General features: G+C 35.7%; 1 protein-coding gene across 1 annotated transcript; it reads right to left on the bottom strand.

Annotated features, from left to right (window-relative positions):
* Positions 1-9,836: 9,836 nt before the first annotated feature.
* Cops3 (COP9 signalosome subunit 3) lies at positions 9,837-13,273 on the bottom strand. The gene is given in 6 exon segments (XM_032896505.1): positions 9,837-11,036; positions 11,038-11,102; positions 11,588-11,724; positions 12,984-13,049; positions 13,051-13,078; positions 13,264-13,273. Coding segments are annotated over 6 exon segments (408 nt in total). The 3' UTR covers positions 9,837-10,934.
* Between the last annotated feature and the right edge of the window lie 4,393 nt (positions 13,274-17,666).

Here is a 17,666-nt window from a genome sequence, read left to right as displayed (position 1 = left end):
AAATTAAAAAAAAAATGAAAGTATTCAAAATTAACAGAAGAAATTAGGCCAGCATGAAGAAACAGAAACTGTTTTCAATTGAAAGCCTGAGAAAGGTAAAGAATAATGATAAAGTGGTGCAAAACATGACAACAATGTATACTCACATCTCATGTAAGATATATATCATAGAAAGACATAGAATGCTTAGTACAGACACTTTAGCTAAAATGTTACTGAAATAAAGAGATCTCATTATTGTGTTAAATAGCTATAATAAACATCAGCAGTAAGATGCATAGATGTATACATATATGGGCATCCTCTTTTAAGGATGTGGAATTTTTGAAACAGTAGTGAATTTTAGGTGTTAGGTGGTTTTTTAAATTCTGTTTCTTAAGTCTTCTTAACTAATAATTTCAACCTTTTTATTTCTGATTTTATACCTTCATTTTTAGAAAATGACATGTGAGCCTTAAATAGTAATTCTTGGCAAATACAGTAAAGCTCTAAAGAGGAATCATTGGTTTATTTTGAATTAAAATTCCCTTGTAAATATGAAATTCGTAGCTACTGATGAGCCATATAGTATTTCTGCTAGAATTGGGTTGTGTCAAGTTGACTAAGCTAAGATGACTAAGTCTATAACAACGAATTTGTAAATTGTGGTCAACTAAACTTGCTTAAATGATACCACTTTAAAACTATAACAGGAAAAAAATCAGTATTTGATGTGTTTAAGAATGCTTGCTTTTCCCGAAATATTCAGGAAAAACAAAAACAATTTTCAGCAATCAGACTATCAACATTCTGAAAACTCCTGATATCACTCTGAGGAGATGCTGTCCTTCTTAAGATACCAGGGCAACCACACATGACTTCGATCACATCCAAGTAGAGCTCAGTCTCCTTTCAAAAGGAAAAGCTCTCAGAGGACAAATGGAGAAATAGAACGCCAACTATCCCCCTCTCTTCAGTCACACAGGACAGCAGCATGATCAAAGGTATGCTCTAGGATCCACTCTTACTCTCAGAAACAATTCTCCTGCAATCAAACCCTCTTGGGTGCAATATACTTTCACATCATTGAGAAGACCCCAGATGTTGCATATTGGATATTTCAGGCCCAGCAAGACAAGTTAGTTCTTGAAAAAGAATAAATGACCTGCTTATATACTCTTTTGATTCTGAAAGCTGTGGCAGTAAAGAAAAAAGAAAGATAATTTGTGGATGTCATGGGCATCTCCAGAGGACCCACAGTTTAGAAGATAGAAGGTTTAACCCTAAAAGCTGTCCATGTAGAGATAAATCTCTGACCAAAACCACACCTCATAATACTTTAGCTGCACAATAATAGGTCTTTATAAAGTAATGGAAAGCATGATTATTGCATTAACTTAATCCAGACTCATGATATATTTGCTATTTTCTACATCCTAGATTCTACACCACCCCCATGTTAAAATGGCTGACTATTGAAATAAATCGCCTGTTTCAGCTTAATTGCAAAATAAAAAGCAATGTTTAGCTCCATTTTCTACATGTTGTTGTAGAAAAGATTTAAAGTTGTGAACTTCAGCATAGTTCAATAAGGCCTTGAAAAATCAACCAACTAAAACAATGTCAACAAAACAGAAAAATTATTTCTCAAATATACCTTTCAGTGATAAAAATCAACATACTCTAGCTTGCTTAAAAATAACTGGTTGTCTTCCTAAAACTACACAAAATAATTTTCTTCCAAAGATATGTGATGACAATAGGAAAAGATTTTCCATAAACTGATCCTTTTAAGTACTGATAATAATGATTTTATAAGTGAGAAGCTGACTGAGAATGAGCAATGCTACTTATAATTTAACATGCTTTTGTGAAGACTAGGGATGCTATTGAAAACATAACCACTTAACATTAAGTAACATGAAAGAATACAAATGAACACCAAACAATTCTTTCAAAAACCAGATGTGTTCCTTTTGACATGTGTACTAGAGTTTCATTATCTGTGACTGGATAGATAACTAGATCACCTTTAAATAAACAAAATACTCAGAAGTGTAAAGATTTTTGGAATACAGAATGGAATTCCGTGGGTGTATGCATGGGAATGGAATGGCTTGGTCATATAAGCTTTATCTTTTTAATTTTTGCCAAACTGATTTCCATAATGATTGCATTCATTTGCACCCTAATCATCACTGAATAAGGGTCCCTCTTTTTCCAAACCCTCTCCAACATATGTTGTCGGAATTTTGATAATAGTCATTCTAACTCTGGAGAAATTGTAGCTCAATATAATTTTAGTTTGAATTACTCTGATAGCTAGGGATAGTGAATACTTTGTAAATAGTTATTAGCCAATATGTTTCTTGTTTTGAATACTGTCTGCACAAATTATAGACCATTTGCTGATTGGCAGTTTTATTTCCTTAGTACTAATTTCTGCAATTCTTTATAAATTCTGGGTACTAGCCTGCTGTCTGAATCATAGCTGGTAATTTTTCCCACTCTAAAATCACAAAATTTGCAGAAAATAGATGGAGTTAGGATCTGTATGAGTGGACAGAATATCAGAATGAAAACCTACATGTTATTTCTCACATGTATTTTTTCTCATACACATATATGCTTATGTACATGTGTGTGTCTTAGTTTAGTATACATAAACACAAATGTACATGCAGGTACAGTATACAGAAAAAACAAAACAAGGCAAGATAAATAATAGGTTATACAAAAGATGGAACACAGGAAATAGACACATAATTCATGAAAAATGATGAAAAGATAATGTTTTTTCTACTTTTAATGCTGTCCTAGATTTTCCATTATTCTTATGGATAAGTGCATAAAATATATTTGATTGTGAAAGAGTAGGGTCTACTGTAAAAGTCCATAGCTTCATAGTGGCTGCTCTAACTGTGTAGACGTTCATTCTGAGGCATAAACTTTGCGTCTGGCTAATCTCGCACAAGGTATCTTTATTTGGAAATTCTTTACAATGATACTTTCATTTTATAAGATTTATTCATGCTTTATGTATACAGCCTTCTGCCTGCTTGTATTCATGCATGCCGTAAGCTGGCACCAGATCTTATTATAGATGGTTATGAGCCACTATATGGTTGCTGAGAATTGAACTCGGGGCCTCTGCAAGAGCAGCCAGTGCTCTTAACCTTGGAGCCAACTCTCCAAACCCAGCTTTCATTATTTTTAAGAGGAAATCAAATGTATAAAGAGTGATATGTTTTATATAGTCACTGCATCTTAAAAGGACAGTAAATACATTTTAAGACACTGTAGTGGGAAGGTAGTAGTTGTAAGACAGGAATGGTTTTAACTTATATTATACAATGTCAATTAAGCAAAGCGTGACTTTACCAGACTTTGTAAATAGTCAAAGGTTGAGTTTCATTCTTGTATCTGTCTGCCAACAAAACAAAGTCACTGCTTGCTGCAATGACACACCTTCACAAGTGCTGTTCTCTGGTTCCGTTCAAGATGGCCTCTTTCAATCACTGTCCTCCCTGCACAACTCTTCTCTGTTGCTAGACCCCATACTTTATATCCTTGAGTATATCAATTATCATAGACCCTTTGTGCATGAGATGGGTGTTTTTCTTTATGTGTACTCTCTTCTGGGGATTATAAAGCAACTTCTCCTGAATTATAAACAGTAACGTCATTGATTTGACATTATTTTGTTGCACTTGTTTCATTTCTTTTTATTTCCTGGAGGGGACCGGGGTACATACCATAGTGTGAGTCTGGAGGTCACCTTATAGAAATTGATTGCACCTTCTCCCATGTAGATCCTGGGGATAACTAAGGACATTAGACTCGGTTTGTCCCTAAGCATCTTGGCTCATTTAGCCATCTTTCCAGCCCTAAAAAAGGAATTAAATGTACAACAGATTTCTAACCTGTCACATGACTAGATTGGGATATTTTCACATTGATAATCAAGAAAATGCATGAAGAAACAGATCAGTTCATAGGCAGTCCTGCTGGCTTCTAAGGAGAAAAAAAATATTTAGAACTGGCAGCTAACCAGATTCCATTTCTCCTTCTGCCTGTGAACCACATGGGAACCTAAAATGCACTTTAACATTGCATTTTGCCTAAAGGCTATTAGTAAAATTTAATTTTCTTATTGCATTGATTTTTCTATTATAAGATGTAACAGTCTAATGATATCTTTTAAGAATGTTCACCACTGGAAAAGAACAATGTGAGATATTGACCAGTGACAACAGCTTGGAATTTTTTACAGCTTAAGGCAATTATTGTATAACTTTTCTATTGAGGAATTGTTTTTGTCTAATAAATTCCATACACCAGTGCTCAGATCATACTTTTAAATAACACTTTTTAAAAATTTAATATGTAGCCCCATGAAATGGTCTCAGTGTTTGAATTTAACACATTCTGTTTTAGACAAGAAATTCAGTATCTAAATATGAGTCTGAATATGACTCTATCTAAATATGAGTGTATTGACTGGAAATGTTGCAGTAGATGACTCTTTTCTTATATTCATGATTACATCTAGCATATTTCAGATTGAATCATTTCATATACCTGAAAATGTCGTATATTCTTTTCAGGCTTAGATAAAGCACAAATGAAAGCCAGATTCTCTTTTCCCTTCTAACTGCTTGTTCCCAACATGGAAGCTCCGGAATTACTTAAAATAATCACTTTGAGAAAATACATTAAAAAAATAAAACCAGTGTCAGTGTTAAAATCAAGTGTATTCAACATGCCATATGTTCAGTAGTGGTAAGGGAAAATTTTAACAATTACTTCATTTTTTCACAAACACTACAGGTAGTTATAAATATAAAATGTAGGTTTGTGAAGATAAAAGTACTAAGTTAAATGCAGCATTGTCAACCAAGATAGAGTTCATTGTGGGAATATGTCTGATACCTTTTTTGAACAGTTATATATCCAGGCTTTTTATTATTATTTAATTGGACTGAAATAGAAACGGAGAACATCTGCTTCAAAAACAAAATAAATTGTTCATTAACTGTCACCAAAACAGTTGATAAAAATATCCCTTATTCTAATTTGAAACTCTAAAGTTTTATTCCTAAGTCAGTATGCACAATACATTGAAAGAAATCAAAATTGCTTCATTATTTCAAGAGGATAAACACCTTCAAGTAAGTGACTGCTACTCTCATGTTCAAAGCACTTCCCAGATATTTAGTTCTATTTAAAAAAAAACAAACTGATGCAGATTCTATGAGGTTTGCATAACCAGATGAAATTTTCAATTCAGAACAAATTGGGGATTATCGTCCCTGTGAATTTATTGACTATTCACTGTGAAGGGTGGACACAATAACCGAATAAATGAAGATTGCACAGACAGTGTGGCTTGCGCTCAGCATCTCAGCTCTGCAACAGACTTTTAGCAGTTAATAACTCTAGGTTACGTTATAGACTCCAGAAGTACTCTACCTACACATGGACTTTTACCTAGTGAGTCCCCAGCATGGACTTAGGTTTTTCAGGAATAAATTTTAATTGTTTCCTGCCACCACATTTGTAGTAATTTGTTACAGTAGCAATATAAAATCAGGACACTTATTGGTAATCAATAGACTAGTGGTTTAATAGCTAACCTATAAATTAAGAATAAAATACAGACAGAAACCATTATAGAAAGCTATTACTAGTCAAAATGCAGGGATCAACTGACTATTGGGTACCTATCTGAATTAACATATCTATAATCCTTATACTTAAGGCTCAGGGAATATTGTGAAAATGGAGTTGAAAAAATATTTAACAGCCAAAGGACTGTTGAAACAGTCTTATATTATGAGATGCAAGGTACATTTAAGAAATCTCCACTATATGGTTGGCTAAGTAGGACATCACTAACATCCTAACATATATGGTAAACCTCATAAGGCTTCATACCTAGAATTAGAGTTGTAGGCAATTAATGGTTGCAAAGAGAAGAATTTCATTCTTCTTTGGAAATGAGCCCTCTATCAGGGGTGATAGGTTAGCCAACATGAAAACATCAACCTTGAACACATGCATTTACAAGCAATACTAAATGGCTTCATTAGCTTATATTCATAAATATGTGTGTATGTTACAATAGCAATTAAAGAAAAAGTTATGAATTTGAAGAAAAGCATAAGAAACATTGGAAGGAGGGAAAGGAGAAGAATGATATAAATACAGTACTCATGCATAAAAGTCTCAAGTTATACATTAATATGTAAGATACTTTATTAATGTAAGCAAGCAAATTCACACATACAGAATGCCTAGCGCATCACTAAAGCACTTTCGGCATCCTCCAAATGTAGAAAAAAGCAATGCCCTGTGCTTTAGTGTTATAACTCTTGCTGACAGAATAGAAGTAGGAATGAGTTAAACAGTCATATTCATGTTCAGGTCAACTTTTTAAAGAGCATATCGTTAACATTTCCTGGAAGCTTCATATCTAATAGGAATTGTATGAGTAAATTATATTGACTTTTGTATAGAAATATATGTATGTTCACCACAAATATGAGAGACTTTTAAGTTTTAAAATTAAGAAGATGACAAATAGATATATAGGCATGTGTGTAGATGATAGGTAGATGATATATAGATAGATATATGACAGATAGATGATAGAATTATCATTACTTTCAGATATATTCAGGCCATACACTATTACAAAATATTCATTTGCATTACACAAAATTTCAGACTCACAGAATCTGCTATAGTATCCATGCTGATACCATTTCATAACTAAGATCCCAATGGGGATGGTGGGTTACTAGCCCTTATTCATCCATGGGATAAAATGTTTGTATTTACAAAAAATAAGAAAAAGAAGGAGGAAGAGGAAGAAGAGGAGGAGGCGGAAAGTGAGAAGAAGGAGGAGGAGGGGAAGAAGTAGAAGAAGCAGAGGGAGAAGAAAAGGAAGAGAAAAGAAGAAGAAGAAGAAGAAGAAGAAGAAGAAGAAGAAGAAGAAGAAGAAGAAGAAGAAGAAGAAGAAGAAGAAGAAGAAGAAGAAGAAGCAGAAGCAGAAGCAGAAGCAGAAGAGGAAGAGGAAGAAGAAGAAGAAGAAGAAGAAGAAGAAGAAGAAGAAGAAGAAGAAGAAGAAGAAGAAGAAGAAGACGACGACGACGACGACGACGACGACGACGACGACGACGACGACGACGACGACGACGACTGACCATTAAAAATGAACCAAGTGCCTAATTTTCATCCCTGTGGAAGGGAACAATCAACTGAAATCACTGCATGCTCAAATGTGTGGTGTAAATGTGCAACAAACTATGCACTGCCATTCTCATTAAGGTGAGATATTATTCAATCTGAAAGAAAATACAAAAACCAAAGGCATAACTGTTTACTTTTCTAGCTTAATAATGTATAAATAAATATGATACATGTATTTTGTGACTTAACAGCAGAGAAACCACCCAAGTCATTGTGTATAGCAATAAAACATTTAATAAGTCCTAAGACCCATACAAGTTAGGCAACCTGCCTCTCAAACTGATACTATGGATGTCAGTATAAGAATTTGCCCACATTTTAGAAAGGCTGTAGGAAAATATTTGACAGTGGTAACACAGTAGGAAAGTCGTAGTAAGGTGGTGAGGTAGATTGCAACAGAAGGATAAAACAGGGAGGGAAAGAGAAGAATGGAATAAGGGAGAGAAAATGGGGATGAGCAGGTAAACTAAGGGCCACTTAAAGTGTTAGACTGAAACGAATACAGTAGAAGCTTATTAAAACACACACACACACACACACACACACAAACACACACACACACGTATCTATATATATATATATATATATATATATATGAAATCTAAATTGGAATTAATAAATGTCCATGGACACAAAGTCCCAATTAGACATTTATCATCCCCAAACAGACCTCCAGTCTGTTAAATCTAAATGGGCTAAATCTAATGAAGTTTTTGGTCAAAAAAAGTCTACATATATAGGCCCAAAGAAACCATGATATTGCTGAGGTGATCGGCTGCTCTGCTCAAATGGATGATAAGACCTAGAAATCATCTATGCCACCTGTGCTGGAATGTTTGTGGCTCTATAGTTGGAGACGACCCGACACAATTCAACAAACATGAAGAAATCAAGATGATACCTGAATAGAGCCCTTACCCACACTAACTAGCATTCATGGCACTGGAAGATACCTGATATGCTATTCAGAGAAGAAAGGTAAACAAGCCAGCTGTAAACTCCCTGAGCAAGCCTAGTGAGCTGCCTGCAAAATATACAGGAGCAATACTGGCACCGAAGTTGTGAGAGTATCCAACCGCTCTAGGTTGAAGTTAAGGCTCAGTTCTTGAGATAAAAGCAATGCCTTCCCAGCACAGTTATCCAAGAATCTGAGACTAGATAGATCTAGGGCAAAACCATCTATTACTGTTCTGCTAAATGAATAAAATGACAAAATGGTAAGGGTGAGAAGAACAAAGTGGGGAGGGTGTATGAGCTGGAGACTGGGGAAGAGAGCTATAAAATGTCACCTTCTGAACATGAAGCAGCCTTCACTCTCATGAACCCACAGCAGCTGTGATTACCTCCACATGACCAATATAAGGTCAAGCCAGCAAAAATTCCAGCACAGATGGCATAGATGATCTCTAGGCCTTACCCATTGCTGAAGAGCTGCTGGTAATTAATACTTGCTGGAGAAGTAAAAATAATCTTGTTTTGAAGATGTGCCCACTGGGATGATGCCAAGTTCTAATAAATGAACTATACCATGCATGTGGAGCATCACAAAATGGACGTAGTGAATTCTTAAAAGAGAGGGTAAGAAGGACACCTGTTTAGGTGGTCACAGGAAAAGCTTGAGGGAGTAAACAGGGTATACCACTGGATATACAGAGGGAATACTTCAGATAAAGAATAGACACGTGTTTAGGTGGTCTTGGGACATGCTTGAGGGAGTAAGTAGGGCATACCATTGGATAGACAGAGGGAATACTAAAGTAAAAATAAAAATCTTTAAACACTTTACAAGGAATTTTTAAGGCAATTCCCAAGGGGACCAGGCAGAAGTATTCATAATTTAGCTAATTTAGGAATGCAATGATATTCATAGTGATAATAACCAGTAATCAAATTAACGTCACCAGCCCTAGCAGGCCTTGTGTATTTTGTGTACAATTATGCGCCACATGCTGAAGTGAGACAACTTGCTTGCTGTGTTAATTAGGAAAATTGCCAGTTTTATTTCACTTCCCTTAGTTTTGTCTCTGCAGTTTAGGGTCTTTCTGAGTAATATCAGGATATTAAATAACGGTTAAGTGATATTTTAAAGTGAAGGTATTTAAGTTTTATGTAGACAGATTCTTTAAAATATAGGGTCCATTGCTATTTTTATTTAAAGATATTTCATGTAAGCTTCATAATTAGCAAGAAAATGGAACACATAATCATTTTCCTAAATCCAAACCAAGAAGTAAGAATATAAAATGTTTGTCCCTGAAGCATCCCAGGATTCTAGAGCTATGGATGACTAGGATGAATGGAAAGGCAACATGGTGGGAGCAGTAAGAATTTATACATGTTTTACTAGAGTTCTACAAGTACTACTTTGATCTTTATCCCATCCCCAGAAAAATGTGTCCAGTGTGATCAAACTATACATTCAATATAATGTACTCAGAATGTCATTGCAAATGCTCTACGTCAATCTGTACATCCATCTGGGCAAAGCCGTTAGTCAGTGAAAATAATCACAAACCAGTATGTCTTTCTGTTAGGAACACCATCTTTTTCTTTTCTCTCCCCTCCCCTCCCTCCCCTCCCTACCTCTCTTCCTTCGTTTCTTTCTTTCTTTCTCCCCATCCCAAACTCCTCACCCTCCCAGTTATCCCTCACAGAGTACCTTCCCCCATTTTTCCTTTTCCTCTCCTTCTCCTCTGAGAAGGTGTCCCTGACCCTGACTTATCTAGTTTCTTAAAGATTAGATGCATTCTCTTCCACTGAGGCCAGAAAAGTCAGTCCTGTTGAGGAACGGATACCACAGTCAGGCAACAGCTTTAGGAATAGCCCTTGCTCCAGTCAGTTGTCAGAAGACCCACATGTAGACTGAGCAGCATGTCTTCTACATATATGCTAGGGAGCTCAATCCGCCTAGTGTTTGCTTTTTGGTTGGTGACTCAGTCTGATAGTTCTGATTAGTCCTGCTTAATTAACTCCGTTGGTCTTTCTGTGGAGCTCCTATCCCTTTCAGGGCCTTCAAACCTTCCCCCGTCTCTTCCATAGAGTCCCCAACCTCCATCCCATGTTCAGCTGTGGGCAAATACAGCTGGTTCACTCAGATACTAGATAAAGCCTCTCAGAGTAGTTATCCTAGGCTCCTGTCTGCAAGTATAACAGAGTAGCTTAGTAGTGTCAGGGATTGGTTCTTGCTCATGGGTCTCAAGTTAGGTCAGTTATTGCTTGGCCATTCCTTCATTCTCTACTTCATCTTTCTCATTTCATTTCTTTCAAGCAGGGAAAAATTTTTGGTTTAAGGTTTTATGGGTGAGTTAGTGTCCTTATCCTTCTTCTGGGTGTCCTGCCTGGCTACAGGATTAGGCCGCTTTAGGTTACATGTTCCCACTGTTATGCACCTCAGCTAAGATCACCCTACATTGACTCCTGGGATCATTTGCCATGCAATACTCTTGTGCATGTTGGATCACAGTGATCAACTGGCTTATCACATCAGTGGTTCACCATGCATTATAAGATTTAGCATCTCCTGATCAATGCTATGAAGTATGGTGGTACCATACCTTTAATCTGGGCCATACCTTCTTCTGGAGGCTTACATAAGAACATTGGAAGCAAGAAGGATCACTCTTCTTTGCTGGCTTGCATTTACTTCCAGTACATCTGTTGGAACCTATTTCAGAATTCCAATTCTATGAAGTATGGCTGTGTTACTGGGGTTTTTCAATATTATCATGGAAATTGATCACACCATCTCCCCAATTAATACTTGCAGCATTTTCATCATTGTATTTCATGGTTAACAAATACTTTTTCTCTGTCCTGTGATCCAGATGATCCCACAGGACTTATATCATATAAAGATTGTTTAAAGGTCTCTGTCAGAGGGGTTAAGGACACAACAAACACATGGCCCACAGAATCAATTAACCAGGGACCACATAGACTGAAATGATAATCAGGGAGTGTCCATGGGTCTGAGCCCGGTCCTCTGTATATATGCTATTGTAGTCTAAATTTATGTTCCTTTGGGACTCCTAACAGAGGGAATAAGGATTGTATGTAATTACTTGCCTGCTCTTGGAATGCTTTTCATCCTACTGGGCTGCCTTGACATGAGGTATGTGCCTATTCTTACTGTCATTGTTATGCCAGTTCACCTGACACGTCTGTATCACTGGGAGGCCTGCTTTTTTCTGAAGGGAAAAGGCAGGATTAATCTGGGAGAGTGGAAAAGTGGTGGTGGGGGAGGCTGGAGGGAGTGGATGGAGGGGAACTGTGGTTGGAATATAATATATGTGAGAAGTATAAAGTTTTCAATTTTTCTTTTAGCTTTTAGATATTTATCTTATAAAAAAGAAGCTCTCCATCATTTTCATGTTGCTATCATAAGTCAAAACCTCACTATACTTGTTTATTAGATTTTGGAACTCTTGACAAATTGAGTAAATTTCTGCTAACCCTTAGGATAAACTGCTGAGTGCCTTAATAAGTCTACCTATAATTTAAGACATATTTTGCTAATATTTTACTTTGACAAATAACATCAAAGATACTAAAGTATCTTTCATGATTCCAACATGATATGACAGGATTAGTTAAGGACTGTAAATTAGTGTGCGTTTTTAAAAGTCAGGTATAAATGATACAATCACAACAATAGCAATATTGAAAGTGTTTTGTATCATGGCTCCTTTACCTTTTCAAGAATGCATCATATCTATGTCAAAATATGGAAGAGCATGGTTAAATTACTTTAATATATAAAAATGCTGACAGTGGTGTGCATAGAGGTCAGATTGTTAGTATCATCTTCATTTTGTATGTGGCTTGCTTAAATGTGGCAATTCCTGAAGGGGTCTTTTTCTTTCTATAAGTATGTTTCTTAGATGACAGAATAACCCAACAAACATTCATTCAGTTGTATAGCAAATTAAAACTCCATCACAATTACTAAAGAAAAGTGGAAATCCTAAGAATAATGTTTCCAATCAAAGAAAAACATACATGGTATGCATTCACTGATAAGTGGATATTAGCCCAAAAGTTCAAACTACCCAAGATACAACCCACATACCACGTGAAGCTCAAGAAGGATAACCAAAGCGCAGATGCTTCACTCCTACTTAAAAGGAGGAACAAAATTATTCATAGGAGGGGACATGGAGGCAAATTTTGGAGCATAGACTGAAGGAACGGCCATTCATACCCTACACCACATGGGTATACAGCCCATATAGATACAGCCACCAAAACTAGATAAAATGGATGAAGCTAAGAAGTGCATGCTGACAGGAACTGGATATAGATGTTTCCTGAAAGGCACAACCAGAGCATGCCAAATACAGAGGCAAATCCTAGCAGCAAACCATTGAACGGAGAATGGGTCGCCAGTTGGAGGAATTAGAGAAAGAATTGAAAGAGCCGAAGGGTCTTGCAATCCCATAAGAACAACAATGGCAACCAACCAGAGCTCTCAGGGACTAAACCACTACCCAAAGACTATACATGGACTGACCTGTGCCTCCAGTGGCATATGTAGCAGAGGATGGACTTGTTGGGCACCAATGGAAGGAGAAGCTTTTGGTCCTGCCAAGGTTGGAACCCCACTGTAGGAGAATGTCTGGGGTGCAAGAGGCGGGTAGGTGGGGAGGGGAACACCATTGTAGAAGAAAGGGATCAGGATAGGATACGGGACTTATGTCAGGGAAATCAGAAAAGGGAATAACATTTTAAATGTAAATTAAAAAATATCCAACAAAAGGTAAAAAAAGGATAATGTTTCAAATCCCAAAATAGTAGGACTAGAAAACTTCAGAAACACCAGCAAAGACATCCATTAGATGTTCATGAACTTCTCAAGCCACAGTGTATAGATTGAACAACCTATTAACAAGTTGGTTTTTTCACATTTGTTGATTAGTCCATGTAGCTGAAGCATTTGACCTCAAGCTGAGAGACAATACAAAGTAACACTGTTGAGATGGTTCACTGGGTAAAATGTTTCCTTCACAAACTTAAGGACTTGAATGTGGATACCGGCACCCATGAACATTGAGGGATGGTGACATGTGCCAATAACTGCTCCAGGTTCAGTTAAGAGCCCTATCTCAATGAAAGAAAAAGAAGCAGGATGAAAAAGAAAGGAAAGAGGGGTGAAGGGAGAAAAGAAGACAGAATTAAAGCAAGCAAGCAGGAAAAAAAGAAAGAAGTTAAGAAAAAGAGGAAAGTAGGCAAGGAAGGAAGGATGTATAAATAGAAGAAAGAAAGAACAAAAGAAGAGAGAAAGAAAATAAAAGAAGGAAGAAGAAGAAAGAAAGAAGAAAGAAAGAACAAAAGAAGAGAGAAAATAAAAGAAAGAAGAAAAAGAAGAAAGAAAGGAGAGAGAAAGAAAGAAAGAAAGAAAGGAAGAAAGAAAGAAAGGGTGAAGGCAGGCAGGCAAGGAAGGAAGAAAGAACAAATGAAAAGAAAGAAAGAAAGAAACAAATGAAGGAAGGAAGAAACAAAGGAAGGAAGGAAGCAAGAAGCTAGCAAGCAAGCAGCAGTGTTTCTTTTTGCCAGTCCTGATATCTGAGTTTGATTGCTGGGAAAGAACTAATTCCCATTTCTCCTTTGTCTATCTGATTGCTGTAGTAAGCAGTCACATACACAGAAACACACACACACACACACACACACACACACACACACACACACACACACACACACACACACACAGACTCACATACGCACTCCATAAATAGATACACATGAACCGAACCTAATGAGAAAGAAAGCAATAGAGAAAGAAACCAAACACACTTCTGGTCTCTGCATGTGTACAAACCAGCATCCAGAAACATGCCCACAACTCATGTAAATATGAGCATATGTAAAACAATGTAATAATGAAATTTATTGTTAGACATTTCACCCTTGTATTTAGATTAAAATGTATGCTTGTTTGGGGGTATTTGAAATAATTCTGACCTCTTTGCTTTCGCCTGTATCCCATATACTCTAAATCTACAATCTTCATTTGGTCTCTACTGTGCCTCCTGGTATCTTTAACATTCCCTAAGATTTGTTAATACCTACTTTGTTCTGTGTGAGCCCTTATTTGTGGAATTATCTCCAGTTATCTGTTAATGAAACTGGCTGATATATATATATATATTCAAAATCCCAATATCTATCATCTATACATGTGTATGTGTGTACATATATGAAATGAGAGAGAGCAAATAAGTATACTTTTATAATACATTAATTAATGCTGAAAAATCAATGTATTATTTTTAGAGCATTCTTTCCCTCTCAGTCATTTTCATTTATTCAATTGCTTTATTGACAGAAAGCCATTATTAGACAATTCTGTATTACTATATCATTTCACACCATTCACTCATCCAAAATCATCTGACTTGGACATATACATTTATCTGATTAACAAATTTTGTGTTGAAAGGCCAATGAGACATATCTTGCAACTTACAAAAAAGAAAAGAACATTATTATTCTCCAAAAGACCATTAAAATGTGAATACTTCAAAGAAAAAGAACTTTATGATTTATACATTTTTAGTATAGTGTACTATCCAGTGAAATATATATATTAAAATATGTAATCTTTTATGGTTATACCTATAAAATATTGCATTTTTCTTTATGTATACTCAATAAAGAGATCTACAAATGTCCTTAAATCCTATGAATACAAATAGTAGAATATAAGATGAACACAGCCTCACCCCTTCTTCCTCATAAAAGCAAAGGAGTCCTACTACAATATTGAAGCCTTCACATGATAACAGCTGATTCTCACTTTAAAAAATTTAACAGCTAAGCTAACAAAAATAACCTAATTCACACATTTAAAAGGAAAAATATGCATGAGAAAGACACATGTAAATGAATTCACTTCAGTGAAGATAGTGTGTTAGCAAAGAAAATCTGAAATTTAGGGTTGACAAAGGAAATATTAAAGAGAAATCATCAACTCATAAATATAAAACTCATAAATATAAATATTAAAAGAGAGATCACACCAAAACTTAGGTAGTCATTTGAATCTAATGAATTACCATTTTCTTACAATACAATACAGTAAAAAATATGAAAAACAATAGATACAAATATGCAATACTTTTTTGAAATCCCTGGTTCTCTGTTTTGTGTTTATTAAAATATGTTTCTGCATGAATGGCCATTCCTCAGCTGTCATGGCTAGTTATCATGAAAGTCTTTCTCCTAGAGCAGATCAAACAGACAGAGAGAGAGAGAGAAAGAGAGAGAGGGAGGGAGAGAGAGAGAGAGAATAATTTAGAGTCTACATTAAATTCCTCCACTTAGAGTTGAAGAAATCCCAAGGAAGAAGAGGCAGGAAAACTGTGCTAACCAGAGGTGATGAAGGACAACGAAAGAACAAGGCCCTCTTAATCAACTAAGTAAGGTTCATATGAGCTCACAAAGACTGTAACAAAAAGGACAGGGTCTCCATAAGTATGTTACAAGTCCTGTGGATATTTATTTTAGCTTTTAGATTAGTATTTTTATGGGACTCCTGACTGTGAGAATATGAATCTCTGATTGTTATGCCTCTTCTTGGGGCTCTTTTCTTCCTGTTGGGTTGCTAATTCTAATTTTGATATGATAGCTTTTGCTCCATCTTATATTTTATTTTGTCACATTTGGATGTTATTTCTTAGATTCCTGTTCTTTTCTAATGAGAGAAAAGAGGGAAGTACATCCACCAAGTAGTGGAGGAAGGGAAAATCTTGGAGGAATAGAGAAAGGGGAAACTATAATCAGAATATATTATGAGAAAAAAATCTGTGTTCAATGAAAGTAAACATGAAAATAATATGATTATTCATAATGTTCAGACTACTGCAAGCAAATTACCTAGAATGTATAGTTGAATACACATTGTATTAAAGGGCATGAACTAAATTGGCAAAACAAGAAAAACTGAAGTAAACCGCTGAAACATGAAAACATCCAGCTGACATTTCCTTAGCCTTCATAAAGAAGGTAAGAAATATGTGACAAGAAAGAATTCTAAATATAGATTGTCATGTGCCAACCTTAAGCTGAATATTCTGCTCAACAAAAAGTTCACATTTAAGAACATTCATGGAGTAAAAATATTCACAAAATATGTCACAGAGCATTTTTGATAGAAAGCATGATGATTATATGTTAATTCTTCATAAAGTAGTGTTTAAGACTAGATCCACTGTAGCCATGGGAAGAAACCACAATGATATGTGAAATCTAAAGGAATCTGAAATATATTTTTGTATATTTTAACAGGTTTGCTTGTGACCATAAAATTTTCATGCAAAATATAACAAAGCAATCAATGAGAGTTGATCATGTCAACTTTTTGCATAGCATATGTGTGTGTGTGTGTGTGTGTGTGTGTGTGTGTGTAAAACACTTTTAAGCCAATGCTTTCCATATGAAACTTCAGATTTGCAGTTATTCTATTCATAAACATACTCCTGGCCCTATAAAATAGAAAGAAAAAAACACCCAATAATCCATCATTTGGCAACTTACATCAAAATATCACAACCATAGTCCTCTAACAAACTGAAGGTAATAGTTGAAGTCAGGCTATTTTATCAAGTATCTTAAAATATAAATTTTCGTACATAGAATATGGATGTTGAAATATTGAACTCATGCCACTGAGAACAAGTCACTTGAGTTGTTATTAATTCAATAGATTGAAGGAGGTGAAGGAAAAAGCAAGCAGGAAGCAACCCATTGTGACAGATGACACATGAACAAGTCAGATGTGTTGACAGCAAAGGTGGCTATGTTCAGCTGTGTGCAATCGATACCTGTGTATCTAAAGTTTAAGTTTCTGGGGATGATTTCCCCGTCTAAAAATACTAAAATATTTATCACCAAACTCTCCTGTAAAAGTCATATTCACTCACCCATGTGTATTAAACAGATAGATAGATAATAACTCAGATAGATAGATTGAAGATTGATAGATAAATAGATGATAGATATATAGACAGAGAGAAAGAGACAGACATGTACAACCATCAATGGTATACATAAGGATAAAACTAAATTGCTATGGAAATAACAGCTTAGAAAACAATCTCTCTTAAAGTTGATGTCATTATGCAGGTGAAGGCAGACAAGGCAGGTCAAAGCCATGATTGGACAGTAAAAAATTAAGGTGGGGACAAAGCTTTTGTAGGGCAGGAGAGAAGGGGAAGAGAAGAATCCATATGGAGACAGGGAAGGATGAGCCAGATTCGGATGGTCTTGAATTGTCAAGGTGGCTGAGATGGATTTCTGTAGGCAAATTTATCTTATCTAGATGGGTGGTTTATATCCTTATCAACAGGTTGTATGTTTATTGTATAGATGTTTTGTGGATTGAAAAATTAACATAGAAATACGATTGTTGGGTTACAGTTTGTTGAGTGCTAATT

This window comes from Rattus rattus, chromosome 1, assembly GCF_011064425.1.
Source record: "Rattus rattus isolate New Zealand chromosome 1, Rrattus_CSIRO_v1, whole genome shotgun sequence".
Classification (NCBI taxonomy): Eukaryota; Metazoa; Chordata; class Mammalia; order Rodentia; family Muridae; genus Rattus; species Rattus rattus.
The sequence above is the reverse complement of the archived record's forward strand: the minus strand, read 5'-3'. Positions and strand labels throughout refer to the sequence as shown.